General features: G+C 59.0%; 2 protein-coding genes across 3 annotated transcripts in view; one reads left to right on the top strand and one right to left on the bottom strand.

The window, feature by feature from the left end:
• Positions 1–21,252, top strand: part of MACROD1 (mono-ADP ribosylhydrolase 1) — a 146,204-nt gene that overhangs the window by 28,269 nt on the left and 96,683 nt on the right. The window lies entirely within an intron of this gene.
• FLRT1 (fibronectin leucine rich transmembrane protein 1) overlaps positions 10,224–21,252 on the bottom strand; it is a 76,110-nt gene continuing 65,081 nt past the window's right edge. Inside the window, exon 3 of the mRNA XM_070565251.1 lies at positions 10,224–12,962. Within this exon, the coding sequence (XP_070421352.1) occupies positions 10,889–12,913 (2,025 nt within the window). The 5' untranslated portion in view covers positions 12,914–12,962 and the 3' untranslated portion in view covers positions 10,224–10,888. The remainder of the gene's footprint in view (positions 12,963–21,252) is intronic.

The raw sequence follows: 21,252 nt of genomic DNA, 5'->3' as shown, positions 1-21,252 counted from the left end.
ATTTACCTGAGGTACAGATCCCCCGTACCTCCTCCAGGGTCCTGGTGACTCCCTCCTGTGAGTCCCAACCCTGTCTGCGCCTCCACCCACCTTGGGCACTCATTAAAACCTAAGGTGGCCCCATCCCCACCCCCTGTCCTCCTGAAGCCGAAGCTTGGGTCAGCCTGAGATCCTCTATGCAGGTTTCGGAGAGCAGGCCGCAGACTGGGCTGTGGTCCCGGTGGTTTGGGGAACAGCTCCCATCCCATTCCGACGCCTCTCCTCTGTGCCAGACTTGGGGGCGCTTCACTTCCTGCCCCGAGGGTTCTGCTGAGACACCAGGCCTCCTTGCAAGACATGCGGGCCGGCTCAGCATGTGGGTCTGTGCCTGGGGCCAGGGATGCTGGATAAACCCCCGGGGGCTGTGCCAGGGATGGTGGCCTGCATGCCCTGGACAATCAGAGGAACACCCAGCGTCACACACCCTCCTCGGAGGTTCCAGCACAGATTAGCAGGGTCGATGCTGTCATGATGGTAAAAATAATAGCAGGGCACTATTCCCATGCACACACTCTACAGAAGTGGAAACTGAGGCACAGGGAGCAAGTGGTAGAGCCTGTGGGTCTAAGTCAGTTCCGAGGGACTCCAAGATCCTGCCTGAGGAGCCCTCAAGAACAGCAGTGGCGTTAATCCACTGGTTCTCAAACACACGTGACTGTGAAACCCTCCTGGCACAACCTCTGTTAGCTCTAGGGGCCGAGGAACACAGTTTGGGAACGCAGCCCTCCTGCCCCGGCTTGGAGAGAGCCGAGCGGGCACCTGGTGGTGGCGCTGCCGCCAGCGTGTGGAAGGCGAGGGGAGCTGGGGGCAGGCCCACCCGTGCCGCCTCCCTGACCGTACTCCTTCTGCCCTTGGGAGAGGGTGAGGGGAGAAGAGGACCATCTCCCTTACGGGGATGTTGTGGCTGCCAAGGGCCACCGCTCTTAAAAGTCATCCTTCTTGGACCCAACATGGATCGATTGATCGACTGGTTGATGGATTTACTGGGGTTTACTGAGTCACTCCTTCTGCACACGTTGCCCTCTGGGGACCGGAAGGGGTGGAAGGTGAGACCTGCCAGCCAGGGGTCCCGGTGAGTTACCTGAGCAGGCGAGAGACCAGCAGAGTCTTGGGGCCCAGGGGCCGGGCGAGAGGGCGGCGTCTCCAGAGGGCTGCCTGAGTTGAACTTTCCAGGACCTTCCAGGGCATCCCAGCTGAGAAATCGGCACAGACCTGGAGCCGAGATGGGGCAGGGCCTGCTGGGGAATCCATCATATGTGGTGTGGCCAGGGGCTGGGCCAGCAGGTGGGTCTTGTGCTCACGGGGGAGACGCAGAATCCGACCTGCCTTCCCGCCCCACCTCAGGACGTCTCCCTTGCTCTCCTCCTCCTCCTCCTCAGAAACATCCTCAGTGGAAATGTGCCTCCCCAGATAGCAGCCCCCCGCCCAACCAGGGCAGGGCCTCCATCCCAGGAAGGATGCCTCAGCCTCAGCACATAGTAGGCCCTCAGTAAATAGCCACTGACTGGCCAGCTGACCGTGTTCTAGAAAGATCACTTTGGCAGCCCTGGAAAACGGGTCTCGGGTGAGAGTCAGGCAGCCGCCTGGGCACCCACTGTGCGTGGCCTTGGGAAGTCAGAGGAATGGACTCGGTCCTTTCCCGCAGGCCATATCACGTGCTGCCCATCAGAATGGCCTCTCTGGGCTGGCTCCTGCCCCCAGCAGGGCGGGACAGGAGGCCTGACAGGAGATGTGGGGGCAGAGGGCCCCTGTCACCCCACCGGGCCCACAACGCATGTTGAGAAATAACCTTGCTCCTTTAGAATATCGGGGAGCACTCATTAACCCGCATCCAGATGTGCCATCAGATCTAAGGCAGAAGTAATGAGTTCTTGTTTTATGTTAAATTTAGCAGAAACGCTATTGTTCTCATGGAAAATAATTTTTTTCCTTTCTCCTCTCTTTGGGTTGGGAGAGATCAGCTGAAGCCCAGAGAGCTGTGAATGCAGTGGGTGCGGCTAGGGGATAGGGGGAGGGGGGGCGGGGGCGGGGGGCGTCTGGGGGGGGAATGGCTCGCATCCCCAGGCCCACACAGCCCCAGTCTTATCTGGGCGCTCACACGGCTGCTGCAGCCTCTTATGGGATAATCCACAGCTCGTAATCCATCTCCACGTGGGAACCCTCACAGAGTCTGCCTTTAGCTGGTGGTCCGCCTTCCCCGGGGCCTGTGGCATGGGGTCAGAGGTCCCTTCATCTTGCAGCAGAATCGTTATTTTGGTTCCAGTGCTGCCCCGGGGATCATCCTAACGCCAGAGTCCCTCTCCATCCTCCCCGGCCACCACCTCTGTGCCAGAGGACCCCACAGCAGGGCTGACCTCGGGGCAAAGCCTCGGGGGAGGGGGGGTGGCATCAAAGAGCTTGTGTGCGATAGACACCTGGCCCCCAGCACGCTGGGCCGCCAAGCTGAGAGTCAGCAGCCGAGATGACTGTAAAAGTTAAATCTTTCTATTTATTTCAAGAAAGAACAAGGCAAGTGGACTTGGACATTTTATATGAAAACAGACAAACAGAAAATAGGACCAAAGAGTTTATCACATTCATCTCGACATTGAGGTTTCAAGGCACCTACAAGAAGGAGGCCGAAGGGCGATTCGCAGAGCACTTTGGTTTGTGTTGTCGTGGTGGGTGTTGGTGTGTCTCGTTTTTCTGACCCCACCCCCCCCCGCCCCGCGTCTGGTGGTGAGGTTGGGAGTGAGGCAGGAGGGCCTGAGGCCAGGCTGGGTCAGCCAGCCAGGTCTCAGAGGGCAGCGGGCAGCAGTGGGGGTGGTCCCATCACTCGGGCCCCCAGGAGTGCTTTGCCCTTCTGAGAAAAAGGAAAAAGACAAGGAGAGTGAGGCTGGGTGGCCCCGTGGGGCTGATTCTGCAGGCAAGGAAGGGCCGAGGCACAGGGGAAGCCAGGGGTGCCCGGGCAGGGGTCCCTCGGATGGCAGACGGGACCTAGGTCACAGGCTTGCGAGAGACCAGGCCTGCCCTCCCTGTGCCATCGGCTAGCCGGGCGCCCTGCTTTCTGTAGCAGAGGGACCCACCCCATTCTCCAGGGTCTGGCCGAGGACGCCTCCTCCTCCTCCTCTTCCTCTTCCTCAGACCACCAGGAGCAGATTATACTGAGCGAAGCTCCAGGTGACTCTAAAACGCTTTACAATCCAAAGGAGATACAAATAACCTTTTAACGTCGGGGAGGAAATTGCTGTCGGTGGCTCTTAAAAAACATCCACGCTGCAGTGCTTCTGAGCGGGGTTCCTTTAGTTTACTTTTTTCCTCTGCCTCTGTGTTCACATCCGCCTCCTGACGTTCATCATTAGCGGAGCCCTCCAGCCAGCGGAATCGCACCATCTCTCTGGCTCACCTGTGCTCACGACCCCGCAGCCTCCCCCAACCTTCAGCCCCGTCTCCCTCCATCCCTCCCTCTCAGATAACAAACTTCAAATGCTGGGCTGCCCAGCTTCCTCCCCACAGCTCTCAGCATCCTTTTATGAGCTGGAAGGCACCAGGGTCGTCGTTGGAAGAAACCCCGCATGCTGCAGCCTGGGGCCCGGCCCTGGATGCCAGGCGGGCTCCTCAGCGGGGGCCACTGGCCTGCTGGCAGGTGGTGTGCTGGGTCGGGTAGAAAAATCTAAGGCTAGTTTAGGGTTTTGTGTCTTCCTCCTGGGTACCCAGAACCTCTCCAAAGCCAGGCCAGGCAGAGGTGGGCGGTCTCTGGGACACTCTGCGAGCTTGCCAGCCCAGGGCAGGTGAGAGGCGCCCTCGACTGCCCAGCTCCAGGGGGTGTGGCAGCCCCATGTTCCCCATGGCTTTGATTGTCAGCTCATGTCCCTCTATTTTTCTCTGTCTTGAAGAGAAAGCCAGGTTAGTTCCTCCACGTGGGTGGCTCAGGCCTGGGGACTCCCAGTGGGAGCGTCAGACAAGGCAGGACACCCAGTTCTCTGCCCTCCATGTCGCCCACCTGAGGCTCACTCAGAGAGGGGAAACTGAGTCACCTGGGCCTGCTGCCGGATCTCGCCATGTGGCTGGATTTCCCCATCAGGCTCACAGCTGGTGATCAGTGGGTCCAAGGGGAGCAGAATGAGGTGCTTCAGAGGAAAAGCTGCCAGGGGAGCCCTCGCTGTGCCAGGCTGCCAGCGGGGCAGGTGCAGGACGAGAGGAGGGCTGTCGCCAACACACCCGCCTGGGCCCTCTGCACCAAGCCCCGGGGGGGCGGGGCAGACGGCCAGCGAGGAGGACGAGGAAGTGAGAGGAGAGCTGGAGAAGGGATGGTTGGGCAGCCCTGTGTGCCAGGGGCTGTGCTGGGCCTCAGTGACCCCCACGGAGGGGCGCGGGGACCTGGCATCCTGCCTGAGCTGCCATCCACCCTGACAGCCATAGAGAGATTTAGGGGCCGTGACGGCAAACACCTTCCTGCAAGGACCCCCTGGGCTGGGCCTTTTGGGCATTCAGGTGTCGTGGGCGGCGTGGATGAGTATGGGAAGGACAGGGACCAGGGCTCCATGGTGGCTCTGATGGCTGCCGTTTCTCAGGGGCTGGCTTTGCTAGGAAGTGGGGGCCTGGTGAGGCCCCCACAGGGCCCCCTGTGCCCTCAGTGTGCCCACACTGCCCTCCTGGCACAAGCTGGGCATTTCAGTAACCAGGGGTGGGAGGAGCAGCCACTGGTCTCAAAAAGACCGGGGCCTGGGCTCTTTGCTGGGAGCAGGGCCAGAGCCGCCCCCAGGCTGGAGATCCGCCCTGTGGCATCGGGGTTCTTGGGCACACCTGCAAATCCCCCTCATGGTGACAAATCAGGCCTGCCCCCCGCAATCATGGAATTTCGGAAACCAGAGAAAAACAGTATATTAAAATGCAAAGGGAGGGGGAAAAATAAAGGAAGGGGGAGTCAAGAGCCTAGGGAATCTTTCTGTGTGTTTTTAAAGAAGCAAATGTGGGTATTTCAGGCAACGACTTGGAACATTTCAAAAGAAGTGGTAAATGCTTAAAAACGCAGAGTGAAAAGTGCCCCAGGCAGCCGTCAGCCGGGCGCCGCCTGGGATGGATGGAGCCAGCAGCGCTGAGCGTGTTGAGTTGGAAAAACAGCCCGTGGGACGGCGGAGGATGCTCAGTGGGCAGGGGCCCTGGCACTGAGAACAGGTCCAGGGCGCAGTCTGGAGGCGGCCCTGGGCGAGCCAGCTGCAGGTGGTGGGGGGGTCACCCTCCCACCTCCCTGTCCGGACTCTAGCACAGGAGGGTCGCATATCTGCACTTCCTCTCCCGGTGCCTCACAGATGGTGAGGATGGGGATTTTGTAGCATCCCTGGTGGCATAGGCAGCTCTTTGACGGGCTGCGCGGCCTGGCTGTGGGATGGCCCTGCCCTGGCATTTTCAGGGGACACTGGTCATTTTGAGCAGCAGAGTGAACATCTCTTAATATCTTCCTCCAGGGTTCTGGGGGATGATAAAGTAGGGGTGGAAAACAGGATCTTCTAGTCAAAAAACCTGGCCCTGGCTTAGTCAGGAAAATATCTGCCACATTCACATCAAGTGCTTGAATGCTCCCAGTGACGGAGAGCACACTGCTTGATTTCCTTGCTGGGCCAGAGTTTCTCTTTGTTGACCCTCAGTTTCCCCTTTTACAGTTGGCCCTGCTTCCCTTTCACTGGCTGCAGAGAACGGATCAGAGACAGACCCGCCCTGGAACAGAAAGGAAGCAGAAAAGCTCATAGTTCTAGAGTCCTGCTCTCTAAGTGACTGGACCAGCAACTTCCCCTTGCTTTTCAGCCCTGAAGGCCCATGGAATCTGGAGGGCGGGGGCAGAGTCTCTGCTGGGGGCTGGGACAGCTTCTGAATGACCCCTGTGGGCCATGCGACCAACCCTCCCCCTCAGCATCACAAGGCACTCAATGGAGGCAGAACTGCTTTCTCCGGGGGGGCAGTGTTCGAGCCCAGGCCCTGGCGAGCCGGAGTACCCCTGAGGACTCTGGCCGTGGTGGTGGGGGCCCTCACAGACCCCCAGCTCCCCCGGGGGGCTGCAAAGGGGCAGCCCTTAGCTAGGCCCAGAAAACCCCTGCTTTGCGCACAGCCACTGGGGGCAGGTTCATAAAATGCAAAAAAATTCCCTTTCCCTTCACCTCGAGGACTTTATTCTCTCCTAATCAATTTAGCAGACTCCTTTGGTTGTAAACGGCAATGATTTGCATTTTTGAGCCTTTTTATCCCTTTTTTAAGGAAAAAGATGCCTCCTGTCTGCATTCTGGAAGCCTGTGCAGGGCTGTGCGCTGCTTGTTAGCGCCCGCCCTGGCCCTGAGCCAGTGCCAGGCATCACGGCCCATCACCTGCACCGATTTCTGTGCGGGGAGGGGACATGGGCGCGTGGGACGCCCACAGCTGACCCTGGCCGCGTCCTGGCCCTGAGCGCACCATCTGGCCCTGGGGGGCATGGGCCGCTGTGACCGGCAAGGCCCCTCCTTCCAGCAAACGCCCCAGCCCCCTCCTGGGTGCCTTCCCAGCCCCGGCGCTCGCGGTCTGCCGCATCCAATTTTCCTTGTTGTATTTTTCATAAGCGTGATGCTCAGCAGCCCTGTGCTCCTCCCCGGCGCATTCCACAGGAAGTGGGTTTCTGGATGGAGTGGGTTGGCTTTGGGACTGGAGCTGCCGTTGGCGGTGGGGGGGCGGAGGGGGGATGACGTCCTCCCCTCGCTCCTCGGCTCCAAGGGGTGCAGGGGGGCTCCGATGTGGTCCCGGGCACGCTACCTGGCCCCAGGCGGCCCCCTCAGGGATCTGTCACCTGGCCTGTCCCTCCCACTCTGGGCCTCCATCACCTGCCTTGGACCATCTAGAACCTTCCAGAGTCAGTGGAGCACCCAGCTTTTTGGGGGTGAAGCTAGACCCCACCCTCACTTTACAGAAGGGGAAATAGAGGAGGTGGATTCACGGAACGCGCTTTCCCTGCACCTCCCTGACCCATCCTCACTCTCAGCCTGGCCTCTCTCCCCTTCTTGGGGCCGGAGGACCTCCAGGGACCCTAGGGGTAGGAGGAGGAGGCTGGAGGGAGGGAGGATAGGTACAAGGCAGGCGAGGCCTTCAGGCTTTGGGTGGGGAAGCTGAGGCCCCCCAGGCACTGCCATCTTCCCAGCTGCTGTTACCTCCCCTGCCAGTGTCCCCCAGAGCAGGAAGGAGCCGGTGCCCCAGCTCCTGCCCCAAACCCAGCATCCCGGCCCTGGGTGGGGAGGCCCCCTAGGCAGCCACGTGGCCGCCATGTTACCGGGGAGGCGGTCCAGGAAGCCAGAGCCAATTTAGAGGAGAAGATGGAGGAAGAGAGAAGGAGAAAGGGGAAGCAAAGAGGCTTTGGATGCACATGATGTCTGCGGAATTGAGTATGACTAATTAATAGATTTTATTCTTAGTAGTCTCTTAAGCATTCCATACGTTGGGCCCCACGCCTGAGCTGAGCTTACAAGAGGCCTCATTCGCAAAATGCAAATGACTCTCGGAGCGCCTGCCTCCTGCCTTCCCGGCCTTCTCTTGCCTTTTTTTTTTTTTTTTTTTAGGGGAAATTTAAAGGAAAATTGCCATGTAATAGAAAAGAGATCCCAATCACCACATCTAATTACCACGAAGGGTAAACCACTTATCCAAAGAAGTGTCGTGGGCTTTTTTTTTTTTTAACTTGAAATCTGCCTTAAATGCTGTAAAATGCGCGCATCAACGCTGAGGCCACTGAGGTCGTTCTGGCTAGTTAGAGGCTGCGCCGGTCAGGTCAGCTGCCCACAGAAGGGAGATTCTAGACAGAAGTGGTGGTCCAGGTCCTCACCTGCTTCTAGGGGGTGGGGGAGGCTGGGCGCCCTGGAACGTCCTCTCTCTCGTGTCACATGGCCAGCTCGGAGGACTTGGGCCAGGAGGGGATGGGGTTTCAGAGTGGACCTGGCTTCAGGCCCCTCCCTGGTTTGGGGTGAGGCGAGGCAGCAGACATTTGGGGGCCCGCTCTCAGAGAGGACCCTGGGAAGATGTGGGGATGCTGAAGGCAGGAAAGATAAGAGCGGGCCCCAGGGCCCTGGCTCGGCCATGTCTCTGCCATCTTCAGCATTTACACTGGCGGGAGGCTGGATGACTGTGGCGAGGCAGGCGGGGCCTGAGCTGTCCAGCCGCGGGGCGCCCCTGCCTGAGCTCCATCAGTACCAGAGCCCGGGGCGGGAGACCCCTGTGGTCCTCAGGCCCCAGCAGGCCCGGGCCTGCTTTGTGCTATAGGGGAGGGAAGTTCATCACCTGGGGCTGGTCTTGGAGGGCGTTGCTGGCACAGGCTGGCTCTCTGGCCCGCTTGTCCTGCCTGCAACTCTCACTGTATGGGGCTGCCTGCTGATCCCCAGATTCTTTCCTAGCCTCTAAGGGATGATCTGAAATCCCACCAGGCTCAGAGAAAGGAGGACCTGGAGTGAGGTGAGGGCCGAGCACATTGGCAGCACGGACTTAGTGACCCGCAATGGGGAGGCCGGGGACCGATTTTCCTGGGACACTGGCAGAGGCAGGAGTAGTGCCTTGAGGGGTGAGACCCCCTTTCAGAAACAGCAGAGACCTCGGACTTCTGTCCCCCCACCAGTGCCCTGCACACTCGTGCACCTTCTCCTCCTGGCCACGCCCAGCGGGGCCCCGGCTCCTCCCTCAGCTGCTGGAACAGGCCTGTGTCTGGGGCGCTGCCGGCCAAGGAGGGCGACCTCTATGCAGACGTGGAGTTAAGGCTTGGAAAAATTTCTCTCCCGGCCTCATTGTTTGAGAAAACGATTCAAGTGGGAAAAGGGAAAAAAGGCTTAGTTTAGGATGAAACGTGTCCGTGCCCCTTGGCCCCTCCCTGGGGCTGGAGAGTGGATTCCTCATTTGGCAAGGCCGTCCATCCGGCCTGGCGATGGGGGCCCTGCCTCTTCTCCACCTCTCTCACACGGGCCTTGTGTCCATTTCTTTCAACCCCTGCCTCTTCACCGAGAGGACCAGTAGCATCTTTTCATGTGTGGCGGGTGGCCGGCCCCGGGGCCTGTCACGGTGGCCCTGTGACTGCTCTTCAGCCTCGTTTCCTGCCTTTGGCTTTTGTCAAAGCAGTCGAGGCCTTTTAAAAACGCCCCCGCCAGGAGCTGGACCCCTTCTCATCGTCCCTGCTCTCAGACCAGCCTCTCTCCTTTGACGTGGCTCTTCCCCACTGCTGGACAAGTGGCATGTTGACAGACGCTGACCCGCGTCCCCCCAGTGCTGGGATGCAGGCGATATGAGAACCCCGGGCACCGCGCCTCTCTTCTTTCCAGATTTGCTGTCATTATTTCACCATCGTTTTAATCTCATGGCTCGCCACACTGCACTGTCGGTTGATAAATGATGGCAACGTTGATTCCAGAGGGAGGAAATCAAATCTTAACTCTTTAGAGGGCCCGGTCGGGATCCTTTTGGTGGCTGGCATTTTTAGAGACAGGTCTAGGCTTCTTTCTCTGGAGCAGAGGCCCAGGAGTGGGCATGGTGGGGTGTCATGCATTTGGGGGGCAGTGTCATCTCCCAGGGCACTTCTGAGAATTTCCTGTCTTTTCTGGGCTTTGTTTTGAGCAGCCATGGAAACCATTAGGTCTAATCAGCTGATCCCGAAAAAAAAAAAAAAAACCCATCCCTGTACCAATTACCCATCCCAGGAGGAAGCATAGAGCACAGAGCAAACGCTCAGAAAGTAGCTATGGGGGTGATCGCATCTGTGTGCGGGGGAGAGAGAGATGAGGACACCAGCAGTGAAATAAAGCTTTTCTCTGGATCAGAAAGGAGCGTGGCCCAGCTCCGGCCAACCTGAGATAGGATCAGATAGAAAGCATCCTTGCCCGGAGTCTCCCTAGCCACCCGCCCAGGACAGACACACTTCCACCTGTAGCAACAGCATGATCCCCCGCTCCCACTGCCATCCCCAACACACCTCGTCTACTTACTCAGTGATTTCTAGGAGAAAGCAACGGTTTCGCGACTCTATCATCTCAGGAAATTGGATGAACTGACCCAAGAAGTACTGTGAGGACCGTATATGTGGCTCTATCTACCCATCTGTATTTAGAGGTGACATGGAGAGAGACAGGTGCATAGATGCACCTCCCAGGAAAGCCACCGCTCCCAGGGGGCTTCCACGGAGGACGGTGCGTGGAAACGAAGAGGGCTTCAGCACGGGAAAAGAAAGTGTGTTTTTTAATCGACTACATTGTTGTTCAAAGGATGCATTGAAAGACGCGATATTTCTGCAAATCTGGAAGGGAAACGAGATGGAAAGAACCGCGGAAGAGGTTTCAGGACAGCATCTCTGTAGCGAAAGATCTTTTCTTCCCCGTCTCCTTTGTGAGGAGCCTGAAAACCTTCTATCGTGTCGTCGCCAGCGAGCAGCCGGCAGCGAGAGCTGCGTGGGGCCTCTGGTGGCGGCTGCTTCCCTCTGACGGTTCTTTTGTGACGGCCCTGAACAGACCATGAGGCGCACACAGATGTGGTCCAGGTAGTATCTTTCCAGTTCGGGGAAAAAAAATAAAACCCTGGCCCAACCCTTCCTGCAATATTATTTTTAGTTTTTCCCTCCTCAACTGGCATAATTCCGTATAAATTATGTCTTCGGCTGCGTCAAATCCCCCTTCTGCCTTCTATGCTTTAAAAAAAATTGCGTTTTTCACGGCCGTGTTCTACAAAATCATCAACCCTCCCCAAACTCTGCTTTCTGCTGGGAAAGTCATCATGGAATTTCTTTTCCTTGCTCTGTCGTCGGACGGCAGCAGGCTGGGCAAAGCCACGTCGTCACCACACCAGGAGGACGGCGGGAGCCGGGGCGGGGGCGGCCCGGAGGCTGGCATCATGTGTAGGAGTAGTCAATGTCAGGGATGCCGCCGTCCCTGTAGCCTCGCGTGGTGCCGTAGCCGATGGTGTGCGTGCCCTTGCAGAGGCTGCTGCCATTGGAGGGGAAGATGGTATGGACCACGTACTCCTCTTTGGCGTGGTAAGGGTTGATGGGCAGCATTTGCAGCCCGGGGCCGCGGATTTCCAGGATGGAGTTATCTTTCTTGGTCCCCGACTCCATATAGTCGTCCTTTTTCCGGCTGCTCCGGTTGTACGCCCGCTCCTGGGTCAGCAGCTCGCCGGCCCGGTGCACGTACCAGCAGATGGCCCCCAGGACCAGGAAAAGAAAGACAAGGGCCACCGCGCCCCCGATGATACCCGCCAGGGGCAGGCCCGCCATGGGGTCTGCGTTCTGCTCCTGGTTGAGCGTGGTGGTGGGGCCGTAGCTGTCGGCCGTCTCCGCCTTGGCACACACGGGGGTCTCGTCGGCCACGTAGGTGTTGCCTGTCTCCATGGTGACCATGCAGATGATATAGGTGGACTTGGGCTCCAGGGCCGTGAGCAAGTACTCTGTCTTGTCCCCCTGCACCAGGGTCTCTGTGATGGAGCCCACGGCCGGGCTGTGGCCCAGGCGCAGCCAGCTGAGCCGGAAGGAGGAGGCGGGGAGCGTGGCCTTCCATGTGATGCGGATGGAGTCCGCCGTCAGGGGCTTCACGTGGATCACCAGGGTCTTGGCCCCATCGCCCGTGGCCATGGGGTAGTCAAGGTTGGAGTCGGGGAGGCGCAGCCCTGGCCGCTTGGCCTTGAGGGTGAAGAGCGAGCCCTGGGGTGTGGTGGCCGAGGCGTGGTTGCTGGCCGTGGTCTTGGCGGCGGCGTTGGCCGCACCGCCCTGGGACCCCGTCTCGAAGCACTCATCCATCTCGCTGGTGATGTCCTTGATGGCCATGCCCCGCACCTTCTCGGGGCCCTGGCACATGAGGCCTCGCACGTTGACCACGGCCGCCCGAGCCTTCACCCAGTCCCGCAGCCACATGAGGTTACAGCCGCAGAACCAGGGGTTGTTCCGGAGCAGCAGCTGTGCCAGGTTCTCCAGGTCGTCGAACAGGCCGCGGGGCAGCGTGGTGAGGTTGTTGTTGGACAGGTCCAGGCGCTCCAGCTCGCGCATCTTGGCCAGCGTGTTGTAGGGGACGTGGCTGATGGCGTTGTCTTGCAGGTAGAGCTTCTGCAGGTGGGCGCTGGGCAGGTTGAGGGGCGGGGCGGCCAGCGAGTTGCGCACCAGCGAGAGCTCGGTGAGGTTCTGCAGACGGCTGAAGGTGTCGTCGGCGATGCGCTGGTTGGCCAGCAGGTTGCCGTCGAGCACCAGGCGCCGCAGGCTGTTGAGGCCCTTGAAGGCGTGCAGGGGGATGGTGGAGATGCGGTTGTCGTCCAGCCGCAGCTCCTCCAGCGTGCGGGGCAGCCCCGAGGGGATGCTGCTCAGGTGGTTCCGGCTCAGGAAGAGCAACTTGAGCTGCTTGCTGTCGGCGAAGGCGTCCTCCTCGATGCTGACGGTGGACACGGAGTTGTCATCCAGGTGCAGCTTCTCCAGCAGTGGGATGCGGGCCAGCGAGTCCCTGGCGATGGTGCGCACGTTGTTGTCCTGCAGGTGGAGCTCCCGCAGAGAACGGGGCAGGTTGACGGGGAACTCGTCCAGGTCGTTCTCGTACAGGTAGATGACCTGCACGTTGACCTTGGTCTTGAGGTCCTGGGGGATGCCGGCGTTGTTGATCTGGTTGTTCTGCAGGTAGAGGGTGGTGGCGTCGTCAGGGATGTCGGTGGGGATGGCGGTGAGCCCCCGGTCGTTGCAGTAGATGAAGCCGTTGTCGCAGCGGCACACGGAGGGGCAGGTGGTGCTGTCGATGACCTCCGTGAGGAAGGCGATGAGCCCGTAGCAGAGGAACAGCCAGTCCCGCAGGTCCATGGTAGCCGTGGTCATCACGACGGTGGCTGTGACGGTGGCAGCGGGCGTGGTGGTGGCGGTGGCGGCGGGATGTGCCACCACCATGGTGGATGGCTGCGGGAGCCCGGCCACACCTGACTTGGAGCCTCGACACCTGCAAGGAGAACAAGACACATGCAGTGAGAGTCGTGGGGCCCACCCTCCTGCCACCGAGGGGTGGCCGCAGCCGGGGCCGCAGAGCAGAGGTCGAGTCTTGAGGTGCGTGCACCTTGACCCATCCTGTGCCCAGCTTACGTCACAGGTGATCGCTCTGGCTGGGGTGGGCCTCGAACGACACCTGGCTGACGTTAAATCTCGCAGGAGCAGATGCTGCCCGCCCTCCTAGACTGTGATGTGAGCCTTGGGGGAGGTTATTTAGTGAGCGCCATGCCGAAGTTTCTTTTTCTTCTTTCAAGATTACCCACTAAGCCCGTCTTTATGGCTAATGCTAAAAGTGGCCGGTCACTGTTGACGGGAGGTATTTAGTGCGTGTTTTATGGATTCAGAGCCACTGTTTCTCACTGGAACAGGGACCACGCGTTCCCAGCTGGCTCAGACCCAGGGTTTGAAGGGAAGGCTTGTTTCGGGGAGGCCTGCGAGCTCCAAAGGGAGGCGTCAGTAGCACCTGCAAGAAAGAAGCCGCCGCCGCTGCCGTCGTCACCGGCGGGCCGGGGAGAGCGAGGAGCTTCATTGTCTGGTGTGAAAACAACACGTCCTGTTTGTCACTCCTGCATATTATAGACGGAAGGATGAGGCGTCAACAGAACGGATTTCTTGTGTGGATTTACAGCAGTCTCTGGCTGTCAGAGGTCCCCATCTTAGCTCTGCGTTCTGTGTTGTGTGGGGAATTATTCCAACACCTTGCCCCACCCCGCCGCCCCGAATCACCAAACTTTCAGCTACTTTGAAAAAAACTTCTGTTTCCTTGCATTTAAAGAAATGGGACAAATGAAAGAAGGGAGGGATCCACGCTCTGAGGGGATTGTCTGCAAGGTGTAATTTCGGTTCTCACAAATGGAAAAATTGCAGCATAGATCTTTCTCACATTATTTTACTGTTCGTAGTGGTAAAAAAAATCAATTAAAGAGAAATTATCTTTTCAACCTCAGTGGAAACGGCGTCTTCACGCAGCTGGCAAAGGTCTGCCCGATAACTAAGTTCACGAAGGGTTTTTGATGGTGGCACACGATGGCCTCTGGGAGTCTGAGCCGAGGGCGGCGCTGGTGTGCAGAGCAGAATCGGGACCCCCCTCACCGAATGAGTCAGTGGGGACCTCACTCCTGTGCCCCAGGGACCAAGCATCTCTGTTTCTCAGCCATGTTAAACCCTCCTCCCTTCTCTGTCCCTCTCTGTTCCTGGACTGATCCTCTCCATCTAGCAAACTGCTCTTCCCTCACCCTCCAGGACCTGGCTCAGATGTCCCCTCCCCTACCAGATTTTCTGATGCCAGATATGGAGCTTCCCTCTGCTCCACCCGTTCATCTACCCACCCATCCAACCATCCATCCATCTATCCATCCATCTATCCATCCATCCATCTACCCATCCACCCATCCATCCATCCATCCATCCACCCACCCACCCACCCATCCATCTGTCCATCCACCTACCCCTCCATCCATCCACCCACTCACCTATTTACCTATCCATCCACCCATCCATCCATCCATCCCTTCATCCATCCACCCACCCACCCACTCATCCATCCATCTACCCACTCACTTATCCATCCACCCACCCACCCATCTATTCACCCATCCATCCATTCCATCCACCCACCCACCCACCCACTCACTCATCCATTCATGCATCTGTCCATCCAGGCACCCTCAACAGATCTTCACTGAGCACCTACCACGTGCCAGCCCCTGTTCTAGCGACTTAGGATTCCTTCTGGTGGGATGGTAGCTCGCGCTATATAAAGACCTCACCCAGAACTTTACAAATATTTAAGTCATTTAATCCTCCCAGCAAACCTGAGATCAGCGCCCTTCTTATTCCCATATAACAGATGAGAAAATGGAAACTCAGAAGTGTTAACTTACTCAAGACCACCTGAGAAGTGGTGAGGAGGAACCCAGGCCGCCTGGGCCACAGGCCAGAGTCCTGACCACTAGGCTCACGGCATACTTGAGGGCAGGGACCATGGGCTGCGTGGGCCTGGTGTGGCTTGGCGTCTGTGACCACCCAGGCACAGAGAGACTGAACAAAGCAGGGTGCCTCCGGCCGCTCCCCTCTCCATGCACTTCTGCCCCTTTTTGTCTACAGGGCCTTTGCCCAGCTGGCTGGGCCGCTCCAAGGCCTTCTGGAGCGAGCTGGGGCTCTGCCCGCAGTTAAGGCGCTCACCCGCTCAGAGCCTGTGCACAGCCTGAGGCTTCATCCATGAGGTGGACCCAAGCAGGTCGAGGGCACCTGGCTGGAAGCCATGAGAGCAAGGGGGAAGAGCACCCAGGGCCTGTGCACGGAGCCGGGGGGGGGGGCGAGGTCCTACTGGAAGCTGGGAGAAGGGGGCTGATGGACTGTGCCGGACACTCTGGGCCCCTGAAGGCAGCTCAAGCCCCCTCCCACCAGTGGCCACTGGCTGAGGGGCTGAGGGACCGAGGACACTGGGCTGCTTATTCTTGACTGCTTCCTGGAGCCTGGCCCCAGCCCACCCACGAGCCCACCCACATCCTGCCCCTTGGGACTCGGAGGGGGTTTTTGCTTCCTGCCCATGAGCTCCTGGCTCTCCGTGGATTTGGCTGTCATCTTTTTTTTTTGGTGAGGAAGATTCACCCTGAGCTAACATCCATTGTCAATCTTCCTCTTTTTCTTTTTTTTTTGCTTGAGGAAGATTAGCCCTGAGCTAACATCCGTGCCAATCTTTTTTTTTTTTTTTTTGCTTGTGGGAGATTAGCCCTGAGCTAACATCCCTGCCAGTCTTCCTCTGCTTTGTGTGTGGGATGCCTCCACAGCATGGCTGATGAGTGGAGTAGGTCTGCACCCAGGATCCGAACCCGTGAACCCCAGGCCGCCGAAGCAGAGCGCACGGAACTTTAACCACTCGGCCACGGGGCTGGCCCTGGCTGTGGTCTTCATTTCCCTGACCAGGCAGCCCTGTTCGCTCCTCTCCTCTCATCTCCCAGCCGGAGACTTGCGGCATGGTCGCCAGGCCCTCCTCCCCTCAGCGGCACAGAGAGTCACCCTGTAAATCCAGGTGGAACGTGGGCATCCAAGGCTGCCCAGCCCTCATCCGACCACTGACTCCCTCCTCTCATTACTTCCGGGACTGGGCAGGGCACTGGCGCAAAGTACACCAGAGGCGGGCTTGAGGCAGGGGATGGTCACACAGACCCGGACACACCAGCCTTCAGAGGACAGGAATAAACCCAGGCGTGAGGGTGACCCCTCCAGCCAGGCCTCACCCATCCCCCTTCACGGGCACATGCTTCTCCTGGGTCCACCTGTCACATACACACAGGTCCTCAGTCTCATTTTACAGCTGAGCAGCCTGGGGCTCAGAGAGGCGAGGGGCCCGTCCAAGGTCACAGCCATCCCAGGTTTCCAGCTGCCCTTTCTCTGCACGGAGCCAGAGCCACATGGTTATGGAGCCTGGAGGTCCCGTCTCAAGCTGCTCGTGAGCAGAGGCAGGGCCAGGGCAGGTGCTGGGGACAGGAAGGCACAGGCCTGCTCGAAGGCCACCTTGCCTTGGGCTCGGGGGTCAAATATGAGCCCAGGAGAGCCTCTGCCTGGGCCCCAGCATCTGGCCAGAGGCCACACACCCTCCTTGGTCTATCAGCTGCTGAGTCCTGGCACAAGGGATGTGGGTGGCCTCCAGGCTTGCCATCCCAGAGCAGGGCCCCAAGCAGGGGGCAGACTCGTTCAGGTCAATACCAAGGCCAGCCACGGCGTGCTGCAGCATGGACCTCAGTTCCTGGTGCCCGCTCTGCTCATGGCCACAGCCCTCAGCCTCCAGAGGCCCCAGCATCCTAATAGAGTCTAAATTGCACCTTTCAGAGATGCCTGATGGATAACCAAGAAGCACCTGGGAGGCAGGGACCCAAGGCCTCCCCGTTCCCCTGTCTGCAGGCCTCATCCATCTCTGGCTCCAGTCTTCCTGGCCGCCCCCTCCCCAAGGCCACGAAGCTAAGCCCTCTGCTCCAGGAAAGTGGGGCGGGGCCTGGGGGCCGGGGTGGGAGGAGAGCATACCTCACTGGGAGCCTTTTAAGTGCCTGGGTGCCAGGCAGCTTTTTTATTCCTTTGTTGTGTGTCTGATGGTTTATGTGGCCATCAAGTTAAACCTGGTAAATCGCCCGTCTTTTACGGGGTGACTTGTCACTGTTGCCCGGATCCCGCAGACTTCAGCGCAGTGCGAGTTATGACCTGCCAACTCTGTGACTGACAGCAGGAACCTTCATGTGCCACGGGGGGCAGGGGAGGGGAGCAGTGAGCTGGCTCAGACTGAAGGTATCCAGACCCCTATTAGCCGAGGGGGCACCTGGGCCATCATTCGTGGCATTCTCCATCAGTCACTAGCTCCTGCCAGCTTCCAGGACAGAGAAACCTGGGTTCGAGTCCTGCCTCTGCCACTTCCAGGCTGTGCGATCTTGAGCAAGTTGCTTGCCCTCTCTGAGCTTCTGTTTCCTCATCTATAAACGTGGTCTTAATAGTTTCCCTTACAGGGGAACTTATTATTGAGGAGTCAGCGAGATAATATGCATGAAGATAATACTTATGAGCGCAATCTGTATGTACCGGATGCATGAGGTTTAAAAGATGCTGTAATTCTGTGACTGTCCCAGGCACACCAGTCTAGGCTCTGTGTTAACTGCCTGTCTCTTTCTTCTGCTCTCCAGGAACCCCTTTTTCGGGCCCCTGCCCCTGCCGTGCCTTCAGGGTAGATGGGAGCCTGCAGGCCAAGCTGCTTCCTGGCATGGACTCCTTGTCGGTCACTAGGATGCTGGCCCCCCACCCCCCCAACCCCCGTCAAATTGTACATGCTGAGTCCCACCTCCAAGCAGCTAGGGTGGAAGCACTGACCCTACATCCAGGCCACACAAAGCTGGCTCCTCCACGCCAGCTCCCTCCTGTGTGACGCCAGGCTGCTCCAGCCCCTCCCTTATGGGGGGCCATCCAGGCCCAGGGAGGGGATGTGAATGGGTGGGGCCCACAACTCCGCTCTTGCCTCCGTCACCCCGGAACTCTGAGACGCAGTCCACTCCCAGTTCCTGAAGGCCCCACACTCCCTTGTGCTTTCTCCGGGCCTTTGCACGTGCTGTTGCTGCTCCTTGGACCCCAACACACCCTCCCCGACTCATGCCTCTCCAGGCTAGCTTCTACTCCTTCCCTCACCCTCAGCTGAGACGCCCCCTCTGCGAAGCTTTCCCTGACCCTCCACAAGGCTAAGTCCGTGTCCAGCTCTGTTCCCACACCCATCTGACCGGTGGTAGTAGGTGCTAAGTAACATCTGTAAATATCTACCATCTGGATGGCAGTGCCTCCCTGGTGGAGACCCCTGGCCTCCCAGTGCCCTGCCCGGTATCTTCCCAACTCCCATCACGCTGGGCTGCCAGAGGCCCAGGGCCCTCGGGGGGGTCCTCTCAGGGGAGTTGGAGTGACGGCAGCTTGCAGGGGGCAGCTGGAGGACCCAAGGCCCTGGCACGCTGGGTGGGGATGGCGCCAGGCTCCTTGGGTGGGGGGGGCAGTTAGATGTGAGCACACCAGGGGCTGAGCAGGGGAGGGGGCACATTTCTGGAAGGAGCTGGGGGTCCCAGGCAGGAGAGGGAGGACTGGACAGGCCTCCCCCGGCCTCTGAGCCCTGGCCTGCCTTCCTGTTCATCAGTGAAGGCAGTCGTGTGGGGACATCCTGAGGCCGGGTCCCCGAAAGTGCCAGGCACCATCTCAGCCCCACTTTAGGGATCAGAGAATTCCGGATGCCATGAAGGAGGCATGTGGACTAGAGAGGGAGAAAGGACAACAGGGCTAGGTTCGAATCTGGCCTCACCGGCCCCCAGCTGTGTGACCCGCCATGACACCTCTCTGGGACTCAGTTTCCCCATATGTAACATGTTGCCGTGAACCCGACTCTCCTGGGAGGATGACAAGGGAGGTGTTGTGCAGAGAGCCCAGCATGGACCCCAGTGGCTTAGGAAAGAGGAGCTGCCCCACCCTGTCCCAGGAGGGACCCCAGGGTCCTCCTGTGACCCACTCAGGATGGCTAGCCACCTGTCTTGGCTGAGCTTGAGAAAGAGGGAGGCCAGAGACAGGTGAGCTGGGCCTCGCTCAGACAGAAGGAAGCCCATCCTCCCAGCCCCTCCCTCCAGCGAGAGGAATTCACTGTGTTCTCCCTAAACCGTGCCAGGCCCACAGGCCCTTCCTGGCAGAGCAGGGTCCCTGGGCAGGGGCGAGGCGCGCAGGGCAGCCTGGGGGCTGAAGCAATTTCTCAGCCTCAGGGGGACCCTGGGCCCACAGGGAGCAGGGGCCTCCCCCATCAGGCAGGGAGCTCCACACCCGTGCTGGGTCCCTCACAAACCTGTGTTTAAATTAAGGAGGGGGCCCCACATCTTCCCCCACCCCTGCAGCCAGCACTACCTCTGGGGCTCAGCTACAAGCCGAGAGAGGGAGGGAGGAGTGTTGAGAGGCAGGGACAGGCCTGGGGAGAGATGTGAACTGGGGGCCCGGAGAGGGACTTGGGACTTCTCCGAGCCCTTGTTCAGGCCACCGCTGGGGCTGCTCTTGCCCTGGCCTGTCGGGGCCCACCGGAGACACCTCCACGGGCAGGGGACCAGATGCCATGACCCTCAAGGCCCTTCCAACCCTGCCCTGCACACCTTTGCCTCTCCTCTCCTCTCCTGGTGCCATCAAGAACTTGTAATGCGTGGGGGGTGGGGTGGGGATGCTTTTAAAACCTAAAGTTAATTATTTTTCTAATTTCATGCTGCATGCATTATGCATCGGCTTTTATCACCGGCGGTAATTGCACACAGGTATGCAAATACACTACAACAGTGCCTCGAGTTCACCTCCCCGCGTGGGCCGGCTGGGCGGGGCTGGCAGCGGGATGTCCTGAACTTCAGAAATGCAAATCACTTTAAAAAACAAGACTTTAAAATCGCGTCTGAGGAGGTTAATTATATTGATAACAGTGTTCGATATTAAACTATTCAGGGCCAGGAGGGGGTGGGGGGATGAAAGGAGACACATGTAATTTTGTTTCTTTCTCTCTCTGGCATTATTTAATAAGACGTTCCTGCCCTGATATTTCTGTCTGTCTGTGTGCATTTTTTAGTAAAACTGCCTAGACTGAGGCTTAGTTCCTTTTGGGAAGGAAAAAGGAGAGGCCAGGGGAATCTCAGAAGGCAGGAGAGCGGCCCGAGGGCCTTTATTCTGGGGACGGCTGGGAGCAAGGAAGAGAGAGGGCAGCACCCCTAGGTGACAGGGCTGGTGACAGCCCCAGAGAAGAGGGCGGGGGCTTCTCCCAGCCAGCGAGATCCTGGCAGCCAGGGGCCGAGAGGGGAGCTGGGCGACTGGGACAGATTCGGGGTGGTACTGCTTACTGAGAATAAAGCAGAGGCTTGGGGCTGGCGGGGTGGTGGGGGGGCGGTGCCCAGGAGCTGTGTAGCATCCTCCACATGTAGGCCCTGCTCCCAGCGAGACCCCCTATTTATTTATCACGAGTTGGTTGCCCAACCCCCCCCCCCCCCCCACTAAAATGTAAACTCTTACGAGTCAGGATGCGTTCTGTCCTGCTCACTGGCCTGCACAGAGCCTGGCACAGGTGGTGCTCATAAGCGAATGAATGAATGAATGAATGGAGACGCCAAAAGGGAGGCCCCAGAACCTGAAACCCAGGACCGGGCAGTGGGAGAAAAGAGGGAGGCTAGCCTCCTTCAGCCGCACCCTAGGAGGTAATGATGACCCAGGTGTCCTCGCCACGCCAGCCCAAAGAGGCACAGAGACTGATCTGAATTGTGCAGAAGTGGAAGAGGGGCTGGACACAGACCCAGGCCTCAGACTCGTTGTCCAGTGCTCCTCCCCTGCCAGGTATCTTACCTGCCCCCTCAGCTGCCCAGTGGGGTGATCGATCCCCAGCCCCAGAGGGAGCAACCCCGGGCGAGACCCCTGGCTGTCCCCGCTCGTCTCCTCTGATGTGGGGGTGGCCAGCCTGGCACTGCCCAGCCGTAGGTCTGACGCCTGGAGACAGAGGCTGGCCCCACTTTCTTTGAGAGGCCCCCTCCCTCCCACCCCCACAGATATGCCTGGGGTGGAACCCCCCCTCAGGACCCTGGAATCTGGGCGGTAAAGGACCTCGGGGATCATCCGCTTTTTACAGAGGAGGGAAAGTTGAGGTCCAGAGAGGGGAAGGGATGGGTCCAGGACAGAGGACCCTCCATCCTCCTCCAGCCTGGGCACTGACTGCCCGCCGC

Source organism: Equus przewalskii, chromosome 11 (assembly GCF_037783145.1).
Source record: "Equus przewalskii isolate Varuska chromosome 11, EquPr2, whole genome shotgun sequence".
NCBI classification, from domain to species: domain Eukaryota; kingdom Metazoa; phylum Chordata; class Mammalia; order Perissodactyla; family Equidae; genus Equus; species Equus przewalskii.
The sequence above is the reverse complement of the archived record's forward strand: the minus strand, read 5'-3'. Positions and strand labels throughout refer to the sequence as shown.